The sequence below is a fragment of the Nomascus leucogenys genome, chromosome 13, assembly GCF_006542625.1.
Source record: "Nomascus leucogenys isolate Asia chromosome 13, Asia_NLE_v1, whole genome shotgun sequence".
NCBI classification, from domain to species: Eukaryota; Metazoa; Chordata; class Mammalia; order Primates; family Hylobatidae; genus Nomascus; species Nomascus leucogenys.
The window spans coordinates 30,351,438-30,375,614 of record NC_044393.1 but is presented as its reverse complement, the minus strand read 5'-3'; the positions used below and the strand labels follow the sequence as shown (position 1 = coordinate 30,375,614).

Here is a 24,177-nt window from a genome sequence, read left to right as displayed (position 1 = left end):
TGTAATTCCACAGAGGTATGTATTTTGACCCTTAATTTCTCTTTTCTTTGAAGGTTCATAATTAAAGTGCAGAAATTTAGAATTGTCGTGGTTTGGAAGCTATGAACTTGAGTGATAGCTTTCTCAAAGTATATTGGAGAGTTTCATAGAATTGTCTCTACCCAACTCTGAACTTCTCTGTTTATTTTATTTTATCTTATTTTATTTTATTTTTGAGACGGGGTCTTACTTTGTCACCCAGGCTGGAGTGCAATAGTGTGATCACGGCTCACTGCAGCCACAACCACCCAGGCTCCAGTGATTTTGGCAACCTAAAATGGGGGGACTACAGGCACCCCCCACCATGCCTGGCGAATTTGATGGCATCTTTTTTAGAGACAAGGTCTCCCTATGTTGTCCAGGCTGTTCTCAAACTCCTGAGCTCAAGCAGTCCTCCTGCCTTGGCCTCCCAAAGTGCTGGGATTACAGGCGTGAGCCACTGCACCCGGGTTTTTTTTTTGGTTGTTGTTTTTTTTGTTTGTTTTTGGGTGGAGTCTTGCTCTGTCGCCAGGCTGGAGTGCAGTGGCACGATCTTGGCTCACTGCAACCTCTGCCTCCTGGGTTCAAGTGATTTTCCTGCCTCAGCCTCCCAAGTAGCTGGGACTACAGGCGCCCGCCATAACGCCCGGCTAATTTTTCGTGTATTTGGTAAAGACAGGCTTTCACTGTGTTAGCCAGGATGGTCTTGATCTTCTGACCTCGTGATCCGCCCACCTTGGCCTCCCAAAGTGCTGGGATTACAGGCGTGAGCCACTGCATCCGGCCAATTTTTGTACTTTTAGTAGAGACAGGGTTTCACCATGTTGGCCAGGATGGTCTCAATCTCCTGACCTCGTGATCCGCCTGCTTCAGCCTCCCAAAGTGCTGGGATTACAGGCGTGAGCCACTGTGCCCAGCCCCGTACCCAGTTTTAATTATATTTTCTTAACTAGACCTATGTGGAAAAGAGGTTGTATGCTTCCAAGACAAAAATTGAATTATTTCACATGTATTTCCTTTTAACTTGTTATGTCTGGGCTGTTTTGGCATTTAAAGCCATTAATCTTAACTCATGATTTCACTCCCAAGGAAAATGAGAGTCAGATGTTCACATCTGGACCATTTGTTTCATTCAGATAGTTGAAATTGCATTAGAAAATTTTGATAGTGATGAAGTCAAGAATTTAGAATGAATCATTGAATCCTCCCATTGAAAGGGAAGATCAAAACCTCCAACTTAATGTAGAACTATAGACTGAGAGAACTATTAGTTTTTGTTGATTTTTCTTAAACAACATTACTGAGGTATGATTGACATGTTAAAAAGCTGTACATATTTAACATATACAACTCCATGCATTTGGGAATAAGTACACCCCTGTGAAGCCATCAGCACAAAAGTTTCCTCTTGACCCCTTTATTATTTTTTGTGTATGGTATGTAGCTATTTTAAAGTATTGTTAGTCTTTGTTTTAACTTTGTTGAAGTGTTAATTAAAGTGATGAACTTGCAGAAGAAAAAGTGAACATTTTAAACTATTTTTTATAAATAGAATAGAAACTTAGGTGCAAATGAACAAATACATAAATATATATAGATCAACAAATGAATAATGAACAAATATGTATGTTAATGTAACATATATTAATATAATATATATGTTAACCATAAAAGTACCATGGCCATTCAGCTCGTGATATGCATTTCTTTCTTTTACCTTTATTTTTGGCTTGTTTGAAAGATTTATGCTACATTATATTTTCCTTTATTCCTTAAATTAAAGAACAACACTATATTTGAGGGCAGTACACCCTAACCAAGTAAGGTTGATCACACAATGCAAGGATAGTTCAACATTAAGAAGCTGAAAAGGGCTGGGTGTAGTGGCTCACGCCTGTAATCCCAACACTTTGGGAGGCTGAGCCAGGTGTATCACTGAGGTCAAGAGTTCGAGACCAGCTTGACCAACATGATGAAACCCCGTCTCTGCTAAAAATGCAAAAATTAGCTAGGCATGGTGGCAAGTGCCTGTAATGCCAGTTACTCGCTGAGGCAGGAGAATCACTTGAATCCAGGATGCAGAGGTTGCAGTGAGCCGAGATGGCGCCACTGCACTCCAGCCTGGAGGACAGAGCGAGACTTCCCCTCAAAAAAAAAAAAAAAAAAAAAAATATAAACAAGAAGCTGAAAGGAGGAAAAAAAAAACCCATTTCCATAAATACATCCCTTCCCCTAAAAAAAAGATGCATTTGATTAAGCTGAAGACCTATTTCTAATAAAAACAAGTAAAAAGCAAGTTTGTGGTAAGTAGAAACTTCAAGGTTATACATGCAAAACATGTGGCTTAAACTAGAGCTCTGCAACATAAAAGTGGTGAAGAACAGCAGAGGACAGTTGGAGCTGTGGGAGATGCACAAATGAATGCCTCTGGCATGGAGCTTCAGGGTTGGAAATCAAACACTAGAAGCCCAGCCAGGCACAGAGAGCAGCCAGTTGCTGAGGGGACATCTCCCTTTGTCTTTATCTGTTGTGGAGATGTTTGATAGTCCCATACCCCCAATGCATTGTAATAAAGCACTCCATTTGTATATGCATCTTAATAGTCCTCAATGATTTAGGCCCCCAAAATGAGCAGTTAAGAGAATTACCTTTATTTTGTTTACTTTCAAAAAAGTAAGAATAAACCCAAACTCAATTCTTAATTTCTCAGCCTGAACAGTGTGAGGTCATAGTTGTCCACATTTCTCTGGAAACAAGTAAAGATGAATTCGTTTCTTTGTCATGGGTCTGTACTATAGGTTGTTCTCTTTTTATTTCATTTGATTGTAAACAGCAACTCTGGCAGCTGGACAATATTAAATGATTGCTGTAAGCAAGGAAACAGACTTTGAGGAGGAAATATCCCGACTATCAGAGAGCTAACAGAGCCTCAATTTCAATCCTGATCTGTCTGAATCCAGCCAATGCCTCATACCCACATCAGAGCTGTTCAATTGAAATACAATGTAAGCAACAAATAGAGACCACATATGTAATTTTAAATATTCTTATAACCTTATTTTTTAAAAAAGAAACAGGTGACATTCCCTTTGATAATATGTTTAATATACTAGGAAATTTCATTATATAATCATTATAAAATTATTAATGAGCTTGTTTTCATTCCTTTCCTTAGTACTGTTTGAACCTTGGGGTCTGGCATGGTGGCTCACGCCTGTAATCTCAGTGCTTTGTGAGGCCAAGGTGGCAGGATCACTTGAGGCCAGGAGTTTGAGACCAGCTAGTGAGACCCTATCTCTAAAAAAAAAAAAAAAAAAAAAAAATAGAAAAATTAGCTGGACGTGTTGGCATGCACCTGTAGTTCCAGCTACTTGGGAGGCTGAGGTGGGAGGATCTCTTGAACCCAGGAGGTTCAGGCTGCAGTGAGCCTAGGTTATGTGACTGCTCTTCCAGCTTGGACAATGCTGTCTCATCTTTTTTCACACACACACACAAAAAAAATCTGCAGTCCTTTTTTCCTGTGCACAAAAAGCTTCCAGAAAATAGTTAAACCATCAAACTCTAAGGTAAATTTTTTTAAGTACCTGTTGGCCCAGACAGAGGGCTTAATTAGTGAAAACTCTTAGAAACCAGATTGAGTTAAACGCATCTAGCTTTGTTTTTTTTCTTGGCCCCCCAAAGGCTATGTGCATGCCCCAGGAATATACTTGTTCTTTGATTGGGCACAATAAGATTGTTTTCTTCAAATATTTGAGAGTGGTAGGACCCCAGAAGAACTCTTACCAACTGATGGTGAGTGCCAAGATCTTCTCATTTATCTGGCAGTGGCATATTCCATCTCTGCAGCAAGGTAAAGCCCTGGGTGCTAGAAGTTCCTTCACAGAACCTAGGTGTCAGCCAGTCGTGGATATTGTCCTGTGGCTTCCCATAATGGAAGAAAGCTAGATCTTTGCTTCCTGCTACTCCTGAGCATGCAATTTTGATTTTTGTGGTTCTGTATCTCAAAACAAAAGCTGATGGGCTGACTGGGCCTTTCTTTATGCTGGGGGAATATAAAAACTCGGTTTTTCAAATATTAAGGTACATGGAGCCAGGTGGAACCCAGGCTCTTTTAAAGATTGATGAGGGCAGGTGCAGTGGCTCCTGCTTGTAATGCGAGCACTTTGGGAGGCTGAGGCAGGCAGATTACTTGAGACCAGAAGTTTGAGACCAGCCTGGCCAGCATGGTGAAACCCCATCTCTAATAAAAAGAAAAGAAAATAAAAATTTGCTGCTGAGCGTAGTGGCAGGCCCCTGTTAATTCCAGCTACTCGGGAGGCTGAGGCAGGAGAATCACTTGAACCCGGGAGGCAGAAGTTGCAGTGAGCCGAGATCACACCATTACACTCCAGCCTGGGCAACAAGAGTGAAACTCCCTCTCAAAAAAAACAAAAAACAAAAAACTGATGAATAATAGCTGGGCACGGTGGCTCACACCTATAATTCCATTGCTTTGGGAGGCCAAGACAGGTGGATCACTTGAGGCCAGGAGTTTGAGACCAGCCTGGCCAACATGGTGAAAACCCATTTCTACTGAAAATAGAAAAAAGTTGACGCATGCCTATAGTCCCAGCTACTGGGGAGGCTGAGACACGAGAATTCCTTGAACCTGGGAGGCCGAGGTTGAAGTGAGCCGAGATCTCACCACTGCACTCCAGCCTGAGCAACAGAGTAAATCTCAAAAAAAGAAAAAAAAAAAAGATGAATAAATGTGTACAAACAGAAAAGAAAAATATCACATCCAAGTTAACTGAGGATGGCAATGTAATTAAAAAGAATGTTTTGAAGTCACAATTAGCTTTGTGGTTACCTTACTACTTGAAAGATGGGACTGGGCACGTATACCATTTCATTGGACAAACTTATTTTTACTTAATAGAATATAATTAAAATGCAAAAGTTAATAGCACATTAAAGTTTAATAGTTTTCTTTGAGACAGAGACAGTCGCTGCTCTCTTTTGCTCCTCAGACTGGTCTTCGTAGTCTTCAGGTTGCTAAAATCTGATACTCTCCCAAGTCCATTCTCATGAACAATTCTACATCCCAATTGTGGGTTGGGGGGGTCTCCTGTAAGTCATGGTCATTCTGTGTTCATGCTGTCTCCATTTCCAAAAACCCTCCAAAATCTCTAGATGTATTTAAATCTTCCCCAACACACTTGGTCCAACATGTTGCTTCTGTTTTCATTGTCTGTCACCATGCCTAGGGCACAGCAAACAAGAGTAGTGGATTGATAACAAGTGTTAGTTGATGAACATGAAAAAGATGACATAGGCCGGGCCCAGTGGCTCATGCCTGTTATCCCAGCACTTTGGGAGGCTGAGGTGGGCGGATCACGTGACATCAGGAGTTTGAGACCAGCCTGACCAACATGGTGAAACCCCGTCTCTACTAAAAATACAAAAATTAGCCAGGCATCGTGGCACGTGTCTGTAATCCCAGCTACTCTGGAGGCTGAGGCAGGAGAATTGCTGGAACCTGGGAGATGGAGATTGCAGTGAGCCAAGATCATGCCACTGCACTCCAGCCTGGGTGACAAGAACAAAACTCTGTCTCAAAAAAAAAAATTTATATATATATATAATTATGTAAAAATTACATATATATATAAAATTATGCTATGTAGTTCTATTAATGCATGATATTATAAAAATACAGTTGTAAACAGGTTACATTTACTCTAATTCTAGGCCACAGACTATTCAGTTAGTCCTAAAAATTCATGCAACATAGCAAGGCATTGTAGCACATCCCTGTAGTCCCAGTAGTCCCAGGGAGGCTGAGGATCACTTGAGCCCAAGAGTTTGAGGTCAGCCTGGGTAACAAAGCCAGACCTAGTGTCTTCGAAAAAAAAAAAAATACAAAATTCATGCAACATTACTTGACACTAGGAAGACAAAGTAAGTATGAAGATGGAGTTATATGAATGGGTCACTGCCACTTAAAAAAAACCCCTCAAAAATACATCAACTATTAATGCGTTGTCATGCATATAAGGAAGACAGAATAATGTCTTATGTATCATGACTCCATTAACCTCTATAAAGAAGCTGAATATCTACATTTTAAAATTGTAGACTAATGGAGATATTATTTTGTTTATATTAACTCTCTACCTAGGCTTTTCCATTGTAAAGATGCTATATTTATCTAGATCCATCCTCCCCATACACACAGCACTGTTTTTCTTTCACATTGAAAAATTATGGCCAGGCACCCTGGCTCATGCCTGTAATCCTAATAGTTTGGGAGGCCAAGGCAGGCAGATCACTTGAGGCCAGGAGTTGGAGACCAGCCTGGCCAACAAGGTGAAACCCCATCACTACTAAAAATGCAAAAATTAGCTGAGCTTGGTGGCATGTGCCTGTAATCTCAGCTACTCAGGAGGCTGAGGCAGGAGAATTGCTTGAACCCAGGAGGCAAAGGTTGCAGTGAGCCGAGATTGCACCACTGCACCCCCAACCTGGGTGATAGAGTGAGATTCCGTCTCAAAAAAAAAAAAAAAAAAACAAAAAAAAAAAAAAACCTATTACATAATAAACTGATTTGCAAATCTCTTGACTGTTTTTTTTTTTTTTTTTTTTTTTTTTTTTTGAGACAGAGTCTCACTGTGTTTCCCAGGCCGTGCAGTGACATGGCTGGGCTCACTGCAACCTTCGCCTCCCAGGTTCAAGTGATTCTCCAGCGTCAGCCTCCCTAGTAGCTGGGATTACAGGCACCTGCCACCATGCCCAGCTAATTTTTGTATTTTCACTAGAGATGGGGTTTTGCCATGTTGGCCAGGCTGGTCTCGAACTCCTGACATCAGGTGATCTGCCTGCCTCTGCCTCCCAAAGTGCTGGGATTATAGGCGTGAGCCACCGTGCCCAGCCTTCTGACTAGTTTTCAATACAAGATAGCTAGATTTTTATATCTGCTTCTGCATTGATCATGTAATCTCTGTAAAAAGCTACCATTCACTCATGAAAGAGAGTAAAAAGGATAAATGACCTCTTCTTACTGCGATCATGAAAATTGTTTTGACCTTTCCCCTTCTCCCCACACATATCCCAAAGGGTCTCCAGGGCCCCCAACGGTCCCAGGACCATATTTTGGGAACTGCTGAGTAGATCATGGCATTCAAGCCAAGGTAAAGAGTTTATGTTTTATCGTAACAGCAATAGGAAGCCATTAGAAGAGTTCAGGTCTGTGACAAGATCTGTTTTAGGCTTTTAAATCAGCACTTTGGATACTACATGATGAATGGACTGAAGGGGTTAAAAGCAGAAGCAGAAAGAATAGTTAGGAGGCAGATGAAGCAGTCCAGGTGAGAGATGACAGTGGCTAAATTCTAGCAGTAGAGATGGGAGACATGACATACTGTGACATATTTAAGAGCTGGACTGTCAGGATTTACAGCTATATTTCTTTCTTTTCTTTTTTTTTGAGATGGAGTCTCACTCTGTTGCCCAGGCTGGAGTGCAGTGGCACGACCTCGGCTCACTGCAACCTCCACCTCTTGGGTTGGAGCAATTCTCCTGCCTCAGCCTCCCGAGTAGCTGGACTACAGGCGCCTGCCACCACACCTGGCTCATTTTTATGTTTTTAGTGGAGACAGGGTTTCACTGTGTTAGCCGGAATTGTCTCGATCTCTTGACCTCGTGATCCTCCTGCCTCAGCCTCCCAAAGTGCTGAGATTACAGGTGTGAGCCACCGCGCCCGGCCTACTGCTAGATTTCTTCTAGAAGGTTCTGTGTTCCAGAGACATTTAGCACAGATGTATCAAATGCTGGAACCCAAGAGACCTGGCTTTTTGATCGTAGGAAAGCCATTAACTAGCTGTGTGAGAAATTGGTAGCGTTTTTCCCTGTCTCCAGAAAAAAAACGTGAGGGTTATATTTGGCCAAGAAGACTAAAGTTAGTTGATTCTCCATCAGTCTCAGATACTCTGAGTTCTCTGAATTTGGCTGCATATGTGTGGCCCGGGCAGTAATGTGACACACCTTTGAGTGGGTGGGATTCAGTCGATTTTGATTGTGGTAGGGGTGGCTTCCATACAAAGGCAAGATGCTAATCAAATTTAATTTAAGTCTTTTCTGTTCATGTGAGAAATACTAAGTTGGTGGAGACCTGAAACAGATGGTGTGCAGTTGGAGTAGATAACTATATTATTCTAAATAAATATTTGCTGGAGCTGGGAAGCAACAATCCATATTTCACTTTTCCCTATTTACATTTTCAGGTCAACTGTGTTGCTACTCGTTTTAACTTGCATTAAGGTTATCAACAGAGTTGGCAATTACAATATATCTTTAAATGTTGAAATAATTAGCATTGGAAGAGACCCTCAGCACATAGTGGTGTAATGATTCTTAATGCATTTCTGGTGGATAGCTGTCTAATAATATCTTATACTTGAAAAATCTTTTTTTTTTTTTTTGAGTCGGAGTCTCACTTTGTCACCCAGGCTGGAGTGCAGTGGCCCAATCCCGGCTCACTGCAACCTCTGCCTCCTGGGTTCATGTGATTCTCCAGCCTCAGCCTCCTCAGTAGCTGGGACTACAGGCGCACACCACCACGCCCAGCTAATTTTTGTATTTTTAGTAGAGATGGGGTTTCACCACGTTGGCCAGGATGGTCTCGATCTCTTGACCTTGTGATCCGCCCACCTCAGCCTCCCAAAGTGCTGGGATTACAGGCATGAGCCACTGCGCCTAGCTGAAAAATCTTATACAGTACTTGTTTTTTAATTTTTATTTTTTTAATTAATTTTTTTTTTTTTTTTTTTTTTGAGAGCGGGCTTTTCTCTGTCACCCAGGCTGGAGTGCAGTGGCACAATCTCGGCTCACTACAACCTCTGCCTCCCAGGCTCAAGCAATCCTCCCGAGGAGCTGGGACTATAGGTGTACACCACCACTCCCAGCTAAATTTTTGTATGTTTTGTAGAGATCAGGTTTTGCCATGTTGGCCAGACTGGTCTCGTACTCCTGAACTTACTTGATCCACCTGCCTCAGCCTCCCAAAGTGCTGGGATTACAGACGCGAACCACCATGCCTGGCCTACAGCACTTTTTAATCTGTTACTTTATTTGCCTTTTAACACCTCCCTTCCTCTATTTTACCGATGAAGAAACCAAGGCTCTGGCGTGACTTGTCCAGGGTTCCACAGTAGCTGATAAATTGGCAGAAAAATCAGGATTCACAGTCACAGTTTCATGACCAGTTTTCTTTCTTCCACAATAGCCTGCCTTCGACTATTCAAGAATATAAATCTCTAGCTGGTCTGGAATTTGGCTGTTTTGCCAAACTGACCTTTTCATCTCATCTTTTGCTGCATACAGCTTTTTACATTTATTGTATATTCTGTTTCAGCTAAGAGATGGTCTTAAATTGAGGGAGTAATGAAAATTTTATATTAACTCTTTTCTGGCTTAAGCTACTATAGCCACTGTATCTGTCTCAGTTAAGTTCTGGGGCGAGATCTGTGTGCAGTCTCTTAAATGTTAATATATCCTTTGTTACACATAATATACTTGTTCTCACCTTCATTGTACCTGTATTCTTAATGATACTTTGATGAAAGCAACTTTTCAAATAAGTAGGTTTAAAAAGGCATTTTATTAATCATTGGTCTAATCATTTTAATAACCTAAACAGCTAGCATGTATTCCTGTGTTCTTTGTATATTTAGTCTTGAAATTCACAGTGCTTACAGCCTGGTAGATTATACTCTTTACTTGGCTTCTGGTTTTTCCCCTTATTTCCTTGGCTTTTCTTTTTCAGTCTCCTTTTTTAGTTTCTTGTCTTTCGTGATCTCTAAGAATTGAAATACCTGGAGATCTGTACCCACTTCCTCTAAGATACCTGTTCTTAGGCTTTCCGTAGAATCTATATGCCATTAATTGAAAATATTTCATCACAACCTCAGACTTTCCTACCCCAGGCCTCAGCTCCACACTTTTATATCCAGCTGCTTATCCAGAATTTCTATTAGAATATCTACTGAGCATTTTAAAGGTAATCCTGATCTTCAGTTGCTCTTCCCCTGTTTTCCTTTACCAGTTCCTTCTTCTCAGTAAATGGTAACTTCATCCTTCCAGTTGCTTAGGCCAAAAACCTCAAAATTGTTTCTTGACCTCTGTTTTTTTTTTTTCTTTCTTTTTTCCAGTCTCACTCTGTCAACCAGGCCAGAGTACAGTGGCACAATCACAGCTCACTGCAGCCTGAAACTCTGGGACTGAAGGAATCCTCCTGTCTGAGCCTCCAAAGCATCTGGAATTATAGGCAAGCACTCTCAAACCTGGCTAATTTTTTTTTAGTTTTGATTTTGTGGAGTCGGGGTCTTGCCATCTTGTCCAGGCTGGTCCCAAACTCTGGATTCAAGCCATCCTCCCACCCTCAGCCTCACAAAGTGCTGGGATTAGAGATGTGAGCCACTGTACCTGGCCTTTTGACCTCTATTTTGTATTTATTTTTGATTTATTTACTGCTGTCACCTCAGTAGTAGGAGACTTAGTAGTTACTCGAATATTTTTGAATAAATAGATGAGAAAATTCTAAGATTCAATTTAGGAAAAGTTACTCAAATTCCTTATTTAACTGCATTCCACTAACCGGGGGTTATGTTAAGACAGGGGTCTCCAACCCCCAGGCTGCATACCGGTATGGATCTGTGACCTGTTAGGAACCGTGTGGCACAGCAAGTGGTGAGCCAGCGCATTACTGCCTGACCTCTGCCTCCTGCCAGATCAGCCATGGCATTAGATTCTCATTAGGAGTGCAATCCCTGTTGTTAACTGGACATGCGAGGGATCTAGGTTGTGCACTCCTTATGAGAATCTAATGCCTGATGATCTGAGGTGGAACAGTTTGATCCTGAAACCACTCCCTACCCCACCCCCAGTTAGTGGAGTGCAATGGCACGATCTCAGCTCACTGCGACCTCCTTTTGTAGTTCTTCGGTAGGTACATGGCCTCCCAAGTAGCTGGGACCACAAGTGCATGCCACTGTGCCCAGCTAATTCTTTTATTTTTTTGAAAAGACAGGGTCTCATATCGGGGCATCTGCCCCGATATTCACGTAGGTTCTTTTCTATTTTCCTTAAGCATCAGCCAGCTTGAGAAATAAAGGGACAGAGTCCAAAAGAGAGAAATTTTAAAGCTGTGCGTCTGGGGGAGACATCACATGTCGGTAGGTTCCGTGATGCCCCACAAGCCGCAAAAACCAAGTTTTTATTAGGGAATTTCAAAAGGGGAGGGAGTGTGCGAATAGGTGTGGGTCACAGACATCAAGTACTTTACAAGGTAATAGAATATCACAAGGCAAGTGGAGGCAGGGCGAGATCACAGGACCACAGGATGGGGCAAAATTAAAATTGCTAATGAAGTTTCGGGCACCATTGTCATTGATAACATCTTATCAGGAGACAGGGTTTTGAGATAAACCGGTCTGACCAAAATTTATTAGGCGGGAATTTCCTCTTCCTAATAAGCCTGGGAGCACTATGGGAGACTAGGGTCTATTTCACCCCTGCAGTCTCTACCAGAAGAGACAGGCGCACCTGGCGGGGGGGCTGTTTATAAGCCTATACCTCCAGGCGCGTATTCTCTTTCCCAGGGATGTTCCATGCTGAGAAAAAGAATTCAGCAATATTTCTCCCGTTTGTTTTTGAAAGAAGAGAAATATGGCTCTGTTCCGCCCAGCTCACTGGCAGTCAGAGTTTAAGGTTATCTCTCTTATTCCCTGAACAATTGTTGTTATCCTATTCTTTTTTCAAGGTGCCCACATTTCATATTGCTCAAACACACATGCTGTACAATTTGTGCAGTTAATGCAATTATTACAGGGTCCTGAGGCGATATACATCCTCCTCAGCTGACAGGATTAAGAGATTAAAGACAGGCATAGGAAATCACAAGGGTATTGATTGGGGAAGTGATAAGTGTCCATGAAATCTTTACAATTTATGTTTAGAGATTGCAGTAAAGACAGGCATAAGAAATTATAAAAGTATTAATTTGGGGAACTAATAAATGTCCATGAAATCTTCACAATCCACGTTCTTCTGCCATGGCTTCAGCCAGTCTCTCCGTTTGGGGTCCCTGACTTCCCGCAACAGTCTCACTTCATTGCCCAGGCTGATTTTCCAGCTTTTTAATCAGTTATAGCAGAAGTCAGTAAACTGTGGCCTACTGTCGGCCAGGCATGGTGGCTCACGCCTGTAATGCCAGCACTTTGGGAGGCCGAGGCGGGTGGATTGCCCGAGCTCAGGAGTTCGAGACCAGCCTGGGCAGCAGGGTGAAACTCCGTCTCTACTAAAATACGAAAAAATTAGCTGGGCTCAGTGGCATGTGCCTGTAGTCTCAGCTGCTTGGGAAGCTGAGGCAGGAGAATTGCTTGAACCTGGGAGGCAGAGGTTGCAGTGAACAGAGATGTCGCCACTGCATTCCAGCCTGGGTGACAGTGAGACTCAGTCTCAAAAAAAAAAAAACTGTGGCCCACTATCCATTTTTGTGAATAAAGATTGATTAGCACACAGCCAAGCCCATTTATTTGTATATTGTCTATAGTGTGCTACAACAGAGCAAAAAAAATGTTTACTGTCTTGCCTTTGGCAGGAAAAGTGTCCTGATTCCTGAGCTATAATAATGATAAATTAATTTTCCAGTATATGTATAAACATGGAATGTAAAAAATTTATTTTTTCTATCAGTGTTAGTACGTGTTAAAATATTAATTTTGTTTTAATTGTGTTCAATCTTCTGTCTTCAAAGGTCCTTATAAAATACTTTCTGGTAATTTCCCTCTTTTTTTTTTTTTTGAGACGGAGCCTTACTCTGTTGCCCAGGCTGGAGTGCAATGAATGGCATGATCTTGGCTCACTGCAACCTCCACTTCCCAGGTTCAAGTGATTCTTCTGCCAGCCACAGCCTCCCGAGTAGCTGGGTTTACAGGTGCCCACCACCATGCCTGGCTAATTTTTTGTATTTTTAGTAGAAATGGGGTTTCACCATGTTGGCCAGGCTGGTCTTGAACTCCTGACCTCGGGTGATCCACCCACCTCAACCTCCCAAAGTGCTGGGATTACAGGCGTGAGCCACTGTCCCCAGCCTCTGGTAATTTCTTTTCTTTGAGTCCTTATATCTCCATTTTTGTTGAATGATAAATTGTTTGTCATTATAAATGGTTGTTCCTGGCCATCTCGGCATATGAAGCCTGCATGTTATTAGGAAGTTGGATGTGTTGTCAGATTTGTGGCAGAGTTACAAAGATGGTAAATGCTCATCCTTAAGCATGTACTATGTCCATAATCAGTTTAGCCAACTTTATAAGGCTATAAATGTAACAGTAATTTTGATGTTTCTTCCTCCATCTTTAGCAAGTTAGAATTATCACTTTTGGGAAGTGTGTGTGTGTGTGTGTGTGTGTGTGTGTGTGTGTGTTTGAAAGTCGTGTGTGTGTGTGTGTGTGTGTGTGTGTGTGTGTGATGGAATCTTGCTGTTGTCCAGGCTGGAGTGCAGTGGCACCATCTCAACTCACTGCAACCTCCACCTCCTGGGTTCAAGCAGTTCTTCTGCCTCAGCCTCCTTAGTAGCTGGGATTACAGACACCCGCCACCATGCCCAGCTAATTTTTGTTTAGTAGAGACGGGGTTTCACCATGTTGGCCAGGCTCGTCTTGAACTCCTGACCTCAGGTGATCCACCTGCCTTGGCCTCCCAACGTGCTGGGATTACAGGTATGAGCCACTGCACCCAGCCTGGAAATTCTTACCATATGACAATTACACATTCAGAACATTTACCTATCCTTGGCAGTGATTGAAGAGAGACTATGGTCCAGGAAATCTTTTTCCTTCAGCTGTAATACCGCCTTTTGGGGCACTATTCAAACTATATCCCATGTGCTACCTGGAGAGCCCATGTAGCCTTTCCAGCAAACACGTTAACATTGTATTAAGACTTGCCTGGCCGTCATACATGGTAATGTTCCTATTTCTTTATTTTCCCAGTACTGTATGTCTGTCTTTCCCATAAGTGAGGTCCCTCCCTACCTGCATCTCTGAACTTCCCTAAGGCCTGGCAAATCCAGGACAGTCAAGTAGATTGGGATCTGGATCCTCAAAATTCAGGACCAAATTATTGGAAGTAATCCAATTGTTCATTGACAAGGGATTGTTTAAATGAACTATGGTACCTCTTCAAAGTGTATTATCATACTGTTTTTTAAAATTGTGGAATTAAGAATTCCAGGACATATTGTGATATTATAAAACATAGAACCAAAAAAAAGGAACATTGTGATTTGTATGTGGTATAGATTAGTTGTCTATTCCTGCATAACAAACCATGTCAGAACTTCATGGCCTAAAATGATAAGCCTCCCCGCTCCCTTCTGTTAGTCTGATCCGCCCACCTCAGTCTCCCAAAGTCTTGGTATTACAGGCAGGAGCCACCACGCCCAGCCTGAGAGTCTGATTTTTGTTTTTTGTGGGGTTTTTGTTGTTGTTGTTGTTTTGGTTTTGTTTTTCTTTGTTTGTTTTTAGACAGAGTCTCGCTCTGTCACCCAGACTGGAGTGCAGTGGCGTGGTCTCAGCTCATTGCAACCTCCGCCTCTTGTGTTCAAGTGGTTCTCCTGCCTCAGCCTCCTGAGTAGCTGGGGTTACAGATGTGTGCCACCACGCCCAACTCATTTTTGTATTTTTAGTAGAGACAGGGTTTCACCCTGTTGGCCAGGCTGATCTTGAACTCCTGGCCTCAGGTGATCGCCTGCCTCAGCCTCCCAAAGCGCTGGGATTACAGGCGTGAGCCACCGCGCTCATCCTGGAGTCTGATTTTTTTTATAAAACAATGGATTTAATGGCTTCCTTGGCCAGCTTCTTTGGAATGATCAGTGTTCCTGTCATTATAGGAAAGATCTCTATATGGATCTTTATAGATAGATCTAATATAGAAAGATCTATATTCTGCACATTTTCTCAGTCACGATAAACAGGAACACTTGACCAAATCTTCTACCCCACACAGCATAGATAACATCTCAAACTCGGTAAACTGTTATTCTAATAGATTTTTTAAATTTTTATTTTATTTATTTATTTATTTATTTTATTTTTATTTTTGAGACAGAGTCTCACCCTGTCACTCAGGCTGGAGCACATTGGTGTGATCACAGCTCACTGCAGCCTCGACCTCCTGGACTCAGGTGATCCTCCCACCCCAGCTTCATGAGTAGCTGGGACCACAGGCATGCACCACCACATCCAGCTAATTTTTTTGTTGTTTTTGGAGAGATGAGGTCTCCCTGTGTTGCCCAGCCTGTTCTCAAACTCTGGGCTCATCCTCGTGTCTAGCAATTCTCCTGTCTCAAGGTGGTTTGGATTACAGGCATGTGCCATCATGCCCAACCATAATTCTAATATATTTTAAAATATGATTCAAGTAAAACGTGAGAGTATCTGCTGTATACCCACCATTGTTATATCCATTATGATACCCTTCATATAACTCTATGTTGAATTATCCCCAGGGACAGATAAAGAAAACCACTGTCACACAACTAGTGAGTGATGGAACATTCTTCACATCAGGCTCACCGTTTGCCTCAACGTGCTTTCTCCTTGAGACCTAAATTTTTCTTCTTTCCAGTTGCTTGGGAGTAGCCTTTCCCTTCAGATAACCTCATTATTTTCTTATCTCATATTTACACCTCTGCTCTTTGCCAGTCTCTAATTAAAAAAAAAAAAAAACTCAAAAGCAATTTATAATGATTTGTAAATGCCCTTGATTGTGGGCAGTTTATCATGGAAGATTCTTCTCAAGTAGCACGTTTCTGGGATGTCAGTCAGTAATACAGTGGTTCCCCCTTACCCACATGGAATATGACGTTCCAAGACCTCCGGTGGATGCCTGAAACCATGGGAAGTATTGAACCCCACATACATTCCTTTTGGACTGTAACTGAGCCTATGAGATGCAACAGCAAAACGAGCACAAATGTCTTTTTCCTTCTTACAGTAGATGTCAGCAACCTCAGCATAGGAATTTTTTCTTTCCTTATGAAGTCAAGAACTTCCACCTTTTCACTTAGTACTTTACAGCTTCACTTTGGTGTATCCAAATTGCCAGCATCACTCCTCTTTTACTTTGGGGCCATTATTAAGTAATATCAGGGTTACTTGACCACAAGCACTGCAAAACCATGACAGTTCATCTGATGGTAACCAAGATGGCTACTAAGTGACTTATGGTCGGATAGTGTATACTCCGGACAAAGGGATGATTCACATCCCAGGTGGGATGGTGTGGGATTTCATCACACTATTCAATATGGTGCTCAATTTAAAACTTATGAATTGTTTATTTCTGAAATTTTCCATTTAATATTTTTGGACCTTGGTTGACTGTAGGTAACTGAAACCGTGGAAACTGAAACTGCAGATAAGAGGAAGACTGCTGGGTGTTCAATGTTGCTTTCCTGTGGAGCTACAGAATAGTTCTACTCTTTAGTTTCATCTTTGATTCTTTAAATTCCTATGTAGGAAAAAATATCACTGCCATCACACAGAGAACTGTTTATTACTTTATTCTTTCATCTGTTTTCTGTTTTCAGGATATCATTAGCAAATTGCACACAGTGAAGAAATTATTCAGACATACTTTTTCATTTTGACTCATCAAGTTCTTTGGCTTCCCATGGTTTAGGTGTTGAACCATAAGTCATTTTGGAAATACATGCGGTCATATCTGGGTTTTGTTTTTTAATATATACACACATATATAGGCATACATGCATTTATTTTAATACATATATACAAATATATTCAGAATAATCAAAACACAAACTCATAGGGTGACTAAATTGTCAGTTACTTTGAATTTAAAATTGAGTTTAAAATAATCAAAACACAAACTCATAGGGTGACTAAATTGTCAGTTACTTTGAATTTAAAATTTAATTAGACCTTATGACAAAACCAAGGGTTATTTTGACTTCCTGGGACTAAATCGTTATGGCTGTTTGATATGCTAAGCAATGGTGTTTATGGACTCAAGCCACAATTGAGGGAAAAGGATTTCTTCTTCTTCAACTCTATTTAAGGTTCTCCAAGATTGAAGAGAGTTCAATATATGGTTGATTCTTTAATGGGATCCAGCTAGAATGTAGCACATAAATCATTTTCATAAAAATTCAAAAAGGAAGTTACCATAACTAGGATGACATAAAGGCATGTCATAGCCTTCTTCCTACAGGGACTTACTATAATCCTGTGACCCCAAGCAGAGGGTTAAAATGCCTACTTTGGAACATACCCTTTCCCATCATCTGAGCAACTGCTGAATTTGTCACCTTGTAAACCACTTGGATAGATCTCACTCCATGAAGGGCATTCATGCCACCCAGCTTCCAACAAAAATACCACTTTACATTGTGCTTGGTGATTTTGCAGCTATTAATTCTTGGATCATTCCATACATTATCTCTGAGGTTCCATGGATAAATCGTTGATAGTATTACCCATTTTCCACAGAAAACAGATGTTAATGTTAACTTGGTCAAGGTCACATACCTAGTTAATAGTATGTCCAGAATTTGACACCAGGATTTCTGTCTTCTAATCATCATTCCTGTTTATTAAGCACCGTCTTTATACCTTGCAGTGATTTAGGCATCATCTTTAATCATTACCTGTTTCCTGACAGGTAGATCTTACTGTCATTCATTTTACATATGTTGAAAATGAGGCCTAGAAAGGTGAAATGAATTGGTGAAATTCACTTGCATTGTAACAGAATGAGAATTCACACCGAATATCTCAGTCTTCATACCTGTGTTTTTTCTGCTTCATTCACTTGAAACATGAAGAAAACACTAGTGTTGTAGGTTTTGGGTGATGAAATGAAAAGTATCAATCTGTAAACAGTTTTCTAGCGGCTGGGTTTGGCCCACTATCAAAGCTTTTGGTTGGTAAGAGCACAGAGTTCAGCGTTCTGCAGTTGGGCTGCTCTAACTTTTTTCTTCTGCCAAGTGCTGACTGTTAAAACTCATCTCACTGCTAAGCCTTCCTCAAGTCTTTGGCACCCTTGCTATAGAGCCAGGTGGTCTGAAGAAAAGCTCCCTCTAGGTTGTTGCACACTGTACACAACACATTACAGTGCGAGACAACTGTCAGTTCCTTCCTTTCCTTCTCCCCTACCCTTCCAGAAAGCTGGGCCCCAGATGGAAGAGCTGGAAATGTGTCAACTGTTCTCTGAAGGGCATTGAGAAAATACTGTCAGGAAGAAAAGGCAAGCGCAACAGCTCATTAGTCCACTAATCAGACAGGACAACCATCAATTTCAGAACGAAAATGTCCTGAACAGAGAGATGGGAAGGGCTGGCAGAGTGTTGCCCACATGGTTCTGAGAACTGTACATTTTTGTCAGGGGATTTGTAACTTGGGGGCATTGCTTTCTTGATTGACTTTATTATATCCCTTTCCCAAGTGTGGCCACTGCAAACTGAAGCATAAAAATGGTATTTGGAGATACTTTTCTCCAAATACCATTGTGTCCCATCAATGCACAAAAATGTTCCTTGTTGCCAGGATTGTGAATACTCTTGTATGTATTGTCTTTATAGCTGTGCTCTCACAGAAAGAAAACTTGGACTTAACCTTCTTATTTGGGCCTTTGCTCCCCATTTTTTGCACTTTAATTTGAATTCAGCAGTTATTGGAGAATGAATGCCCGGTACTTAAGTGAAAAGCTAGGAACATAGCTCAATTTAAAGGTGATTATGGTAACCCTGGTCGTATTATTAACTAAGTATGTAACAAGTTCTCTTTGATAGGGAAAAATAACTTGTTAGATATATTAGAATATTACTCATTGGTATCAAGTCTGAGTGCTATTAGCTCAGACCTACCTAATTGCAGCATCGTGAAGTTTATCTAATTTATCTTTCTGGAATTTTGTTGCCATTTAATATTATCAAACAGCTGCCTATTATTAATTGTTCCCATAGATGAAGTAGCCTCTGCTTCATGTAGAATCAGCTCTACTTTTTGTCTTTTTGAACAATATATAGCATGAATGACATTTACATGTTTGAGGTCAGAGAGGTTGACTCCCTCTTTTTTCCTACTTGATGTAGTTGATATGTATATATATAATTTAGTACATCATTATTAATGGTGATTTTTTTTTTTTTTTAAGACAGAGTCTTGCTCTGTCACCCAGGCTACAGTGCAGTGGCATGATCTTAGCTCACTGCAACCTCCGCCTCCCAGGTTCAAGCGATTCTCCTGCCTCAGCCTCCCGAGTAACTGGGACTACAGGTGCCCACCACCACACCCAGCTAATTTTTGTATTTTTAGTAGAGACAGGGTTTCACCATGTTGGCCAGGCTGATCTCAAACTCCTGACCTTAGGTGATCCACCCGCCTCTGCCTCCCAAAGTGCTAGGATTACAGGCATGAGCCACCGTGCCCAGCGTATTAATATTGATTTATATACAACTGATTGATTTTATTTTCATGTCATGCAGTTGAGGCCTAAGTCTAGATAGTTCCCATATTAGCTTTTTTCCCCCCTAATAATTTAATTCGTTTATAAGGAGAAGTTAAAAAAATGCATTTGAGGTAAGCTGTATTTGTAACCTGGTTTCTTCCTTTCTCAGCCACTATCTAGAGACTGCTAACTTTCAGTTCACGTCACCTCTTGACCTTGTTTCCTCATTTTAGTTCCTAGGGTTGGAGTAACACAGTACCACAAACTGAGTGGCTTAAGACAATAGAAATTTATTCTCAGTTCAGAAAGCCAGAGGCCCAAAATTGAGGTATCAGCAAGGTTGATTCCTTCCCAGGGTTTCAGAGGACAAATGTGTCCCCATCTCCCTCCTGGCTTGCTGGTTGCTGTCACTCCTTGGCACTCCTCGGTGTATAGATGTGTCACTCTAGTCCCTGCCTCTGTCGCCACTTGGCGTGACTGTCCTCACATCGGCTTCCCTCTATGTATGTCTCTGTGTCTGTGTCTTATCCCTTCTTTAAGGGCACCATTCAGATTGGATTTAGAGCCCACCCAGACAATCTAGGATGATCTCCTCCTCTCTAGATTTTTAACTTAATGATATCTTCAAAGACCCTTTTGCCAAATCAGGTAACATTCACGGTTCCAGATGTTAGGACGTGGACATATCTTTTAGGGGGTCGCTATTCAGCCTATTATACCAAGCAGTCCTCTAGGGAAATATGTTGGTATTTCAAATTGTTGTCTGTTTTTGCAACCTTTTAGAAAACCCTAACCTTCATTTCTCTGATTCTCTGCAGTTGGTCCTGAGAAAAGGGTGCCAGCAATGCCTGGATCGCCTGTGGAAGTGAAGATACAGTCCAGATCCTCACCTCCCACCATGCCACCCCTCCCACCAATAAATCCTGGAGGACCGAGGCCAGTGTCCTTCACTCCTACTGCATGTGAGACCTCTTAGTTACTTATGTTTGTAGTTCAGAGTGACATTTGGATCTAAGCGACTGACTCGCATGAAGCCTTCCACATGTATTATTCAGTGCTTTCAAAGTGCTATTGAAAATATAGACACAGATATATATTTCTGGTTGTTTCTTTTATAAATTACTTATACCCTCTGAGAATAATACTTAGCTTATTTGGATATTTAGTTGTTTAAATATTTTGTTTTCATATTCTTTGGCTAGTAACTATTTTTATTTCTTTGACTCTAACAATAATGAATTTAAATTATTATATTACCTTACGGGATTCAAAGTAAGTTTTCTAAAATTATAGAATTAATTCTAAAAATGTTCCAGTGCTGTCATGGTAAGACTTTTTACAAAAGAGAATATTGTTGTATTAGTTTACTAGGGCTGCCATAATGAAATACCACAGACTGGATGGTTTAAACAATTTATTTTTATTAACTTTTTCACAGTTCTGGAGGCAAGAATGTAAAGATCAAGGTATTGGCAGGTTTGGTTTTACCTGGGCCTTGTAGATGGTTGCCTTCTTGCCATATCCTCACATGGTCTTTCCTCCATTTGTGTGCGTCCCTGGTGTCTCTTCCCCTGCCTTTAAGGATAATAATCATATTGGATTAGGGACTACTCGTAATACCTCTTTAACCTTAACGAACTCTTCAAAGTATCTCCAAATATAGTCATATTCTGAGGTACAAGGGGGTAAGACTTCAATGTATGAATTTGGCCAAGGCTCAGGCAGAATTCACTCCATAACCATTATGTTAGCTAATAATATAGGTAACAATATATTCAACTTCACTAACCATCAAGGAAATGCAAACTAACACCCAATACAGTACCATTATACACCCACCAGGATGTTCAAAATGATACCAAGTTTTGGTGAGGATGTATGGAGCAACTTGAACACTCATACAATGCTGGTTGGAGTGTAATTTAGTACATCTTTTGGAAATTGGCAGTTTGCACTAATGTTGAATTTCCACGTGCCCTGTAACTCAACAATTTCAGTCCTATATATCTATAATCACCAAAAGAACCCCAAATAAACTAGTGTACATACATGCACACAAGTGTCTTGATCTTCATTTGAGTTCTACCTTTTCATGCACATGCTGCCGCCCCCAGTTCACTTTGACACTCTGCACATCTTTTGCCTGTAAACCAAAATGTACTGCTATTTTTGGAATGCCCAAAAAGTATCAGAGCACTGAGCTAGATGCTGTATGTATTGTTTAAATGCCATTACACAAGCTTGCACACTGTCCTTGCTCAAAATTTTTTGTTTTGTGTGTTTATTATTTTAAAAGGCAAGAGAAGAGAATGTAGGATGTACAGCTTTAATTGGAAGTTTATTATTTTCCAAAACATTTGAAATTGAGTAGCTGGTAACTGCAGCATTCAGTTTGAGCCAGAGTGAATGAAAAGAAGTGTGATATCCGTTTTCTTAAATTCTAATTCCTATCCCAAAGTTGAACAGCCCTAGACATATATACTATCTTGAAAAGAAACAGATTTAAACCCCAGCCATCAATCAGATTTCAAGATACACCAATAGGTATATGTATATACAAATTCAGCCCTTTTTACTTCCATATTTGGCTGCTTGGCAGTGGTTGTGTTTCATTTCAGAAAATGTGATCATACATTTTTTACTAAAGAGACTACGAAAAAGCCTTTCTATACATCAGAGTAGCTAAAAGCATGGTAATGTGTTATTTTTATTGGTTCCTTCAAAAGGGAGCAACTTTCCAATGGCAATTGATCTTTCTGTGAAAACAAAGAAATGGCGGACTATTGCAACTAATTTTCTGGATTGCTGAGGTTGAGTGTTCAACTTTCCTTTCAGTAGATTTACTAATTTCCTTTAGTGGAAGACACAAGAAAACTCACCCCTTTTCTCAGCCCATTAGTCTTTTATGCAGTGAATCATTCAGCAGCATTTTCCTCAACACTTACCCTTTGCTGAACAAAGCAAAAATATACACTGTATACACAGCTTATAAAGCTTAAAGTATGCACATATGTATTGTGTGTTGTGTTATTAATAAGTGAAAATCTATTAAGGCAACACAAATATAGAAATAAACAAGCATAGGCCAGGCGCAGTGGCTCACACCTATAATCCTAACACTTTGGGAGGCCAAGGAGGACAGATCACTTGAGGTCAGGAGTTCGAGACCAGCCTGGCCAACATGGTGATACTCTGTCTCTACTAAAAATACAAAAAATTATCTGGGTGTGGTGGCACGTGCCTGTAATCCCAGCTACTCGGGAGGCTGAGGAAGGAGAATCGCTTGAACTCAGGAGACGGAGGTTGCAGTGAGCTGAGATCAAACCACTGCACTCCAGCCTGGGCAACAGAACAAGACTTGGTCTCAAAAAAAAAGAAAAGGTAAAATAGTGGAAGCACGCACATAGGCAGCACAGAGATGTAGTGAATCCACTAAGGTTACCTTCAAGTGGAGGAGCAGCAGCAGCATGTGTCAAAGAATGCTCCTTAACAGAGATGATACCTGAACTGTATGGGATGAAGAAGAGCTTGCCAGGTCAAATTTGAATAAGGTGCAGTGTAAGAAGAGGGAACAGAGATGGTTAACTGACTGTGACTGGCTTAGAGGAAGTAGTAGAGAAGTGGAAGATTTTTTATGATTAATAAGTTTGTTTTTGGCAAAATATGATTAAGTGTCTTTTTTCTAAGCTAGGTAAGGATTAAATGATTGGCTCTTTAAACATCGCTTATGTCTTAAATTGTTTCTTATGTTTTTAGATAAAGTTTCACTTTTTTTTTTTTTTTTTTTTGAGACGGAGTCTCGCTCTGTCACCCAGGCTGGAGTGCAGTGGCACGATCTCGGCTCACTGCAAGCTCCGCCTCCCGGGTTCACGCCATTCTCCTGCCTCAGCCTCTCCGAGTAGCTGGGACTACAGGCGCCCGCCACCACGCCCGGCTAATTTTTTTTTTTTTTTTTTTGTATTTTTAGTAGAGACAGGATTTCACCGTGGTCTCGATCTCCTGACCTCGTGATCCACCCGCCTCGGCCTCCCAAAGTGCTGGGATTACAAGCGTGAGCCACCGCACCCGGCCAAGTTTCACTTTTTTAGTTTTTTAAGGCTGGATATGATTAAGTGAAACCAGAATGATACTTAGTTACTAGATAATTTAGATTTTTACTTGATGCCAACAAGAACGTAGCTCAATGACAGGCACGGTGGCTCATGCCTGTAATCCCAGCCTCTGGGAGGCCAAGGCAGGAGGATCACTTGAGCCCAGGAGTTTGAGACCAGCCTGGTCAATATAGTGAGACTCCCTTATCTACAAAAAATTTTTAAAAAATGAAATTAGCTGTGCATGGTGGCATGTGCCTGTAGTCCCACCTACTCAGGAGGCTGAGGTGGGAGGACACCTGAGTCCAGGAGGTCGAGGCTGCAATGGGCCAAGATGGTGCTGCTGCACTCCAGTTTGGATGACAGAATGAGACCCTGCCTCAAAAAACAAACAAAACCATAGCTCTAGGGTTGTTTTCAAAATTAAAATTTTCAAGAAATGACTATTATGAACTAAATAGGAAAACCGTAATTAATCACATGTATTATAATTTGAGCAAAAATGTAGGATGGGAGTGTCCTGCATCGAATCAGGAAGATGCTTTATTGAACGACCAAG

At 41.1% G+C, this 24,177-nt stretch overlaps 1 protein-coding gene across 3 annotated transcripts in view; it reads left to right on the top strand.

Moving 5' to 3' along the window:
• The window catches only part of CBFA2T2 (CBFA2/RUNX1 partner transcriptional co-repressor 2), a 158,856-nt gene that overhangs the window by 94,098 nt on the left and 40,581 nt on the right, over positions 1 to 24,177 (top strand). For all 3 annotated transcript variants that reach the window (XM_003273537.4, XM_003273538.4, XM_030825469.1), the window contains exon 2: positions 20,346 to 20,489. In XM_003273537.4, coding sequence (XP_003273585.1) covers positions 20,346 to 20,489 — 144 coding nt within the window. The remainder of the gene's footprint in view (positions 1 to 20,345; positions 20,490 to 24,177) is intronic.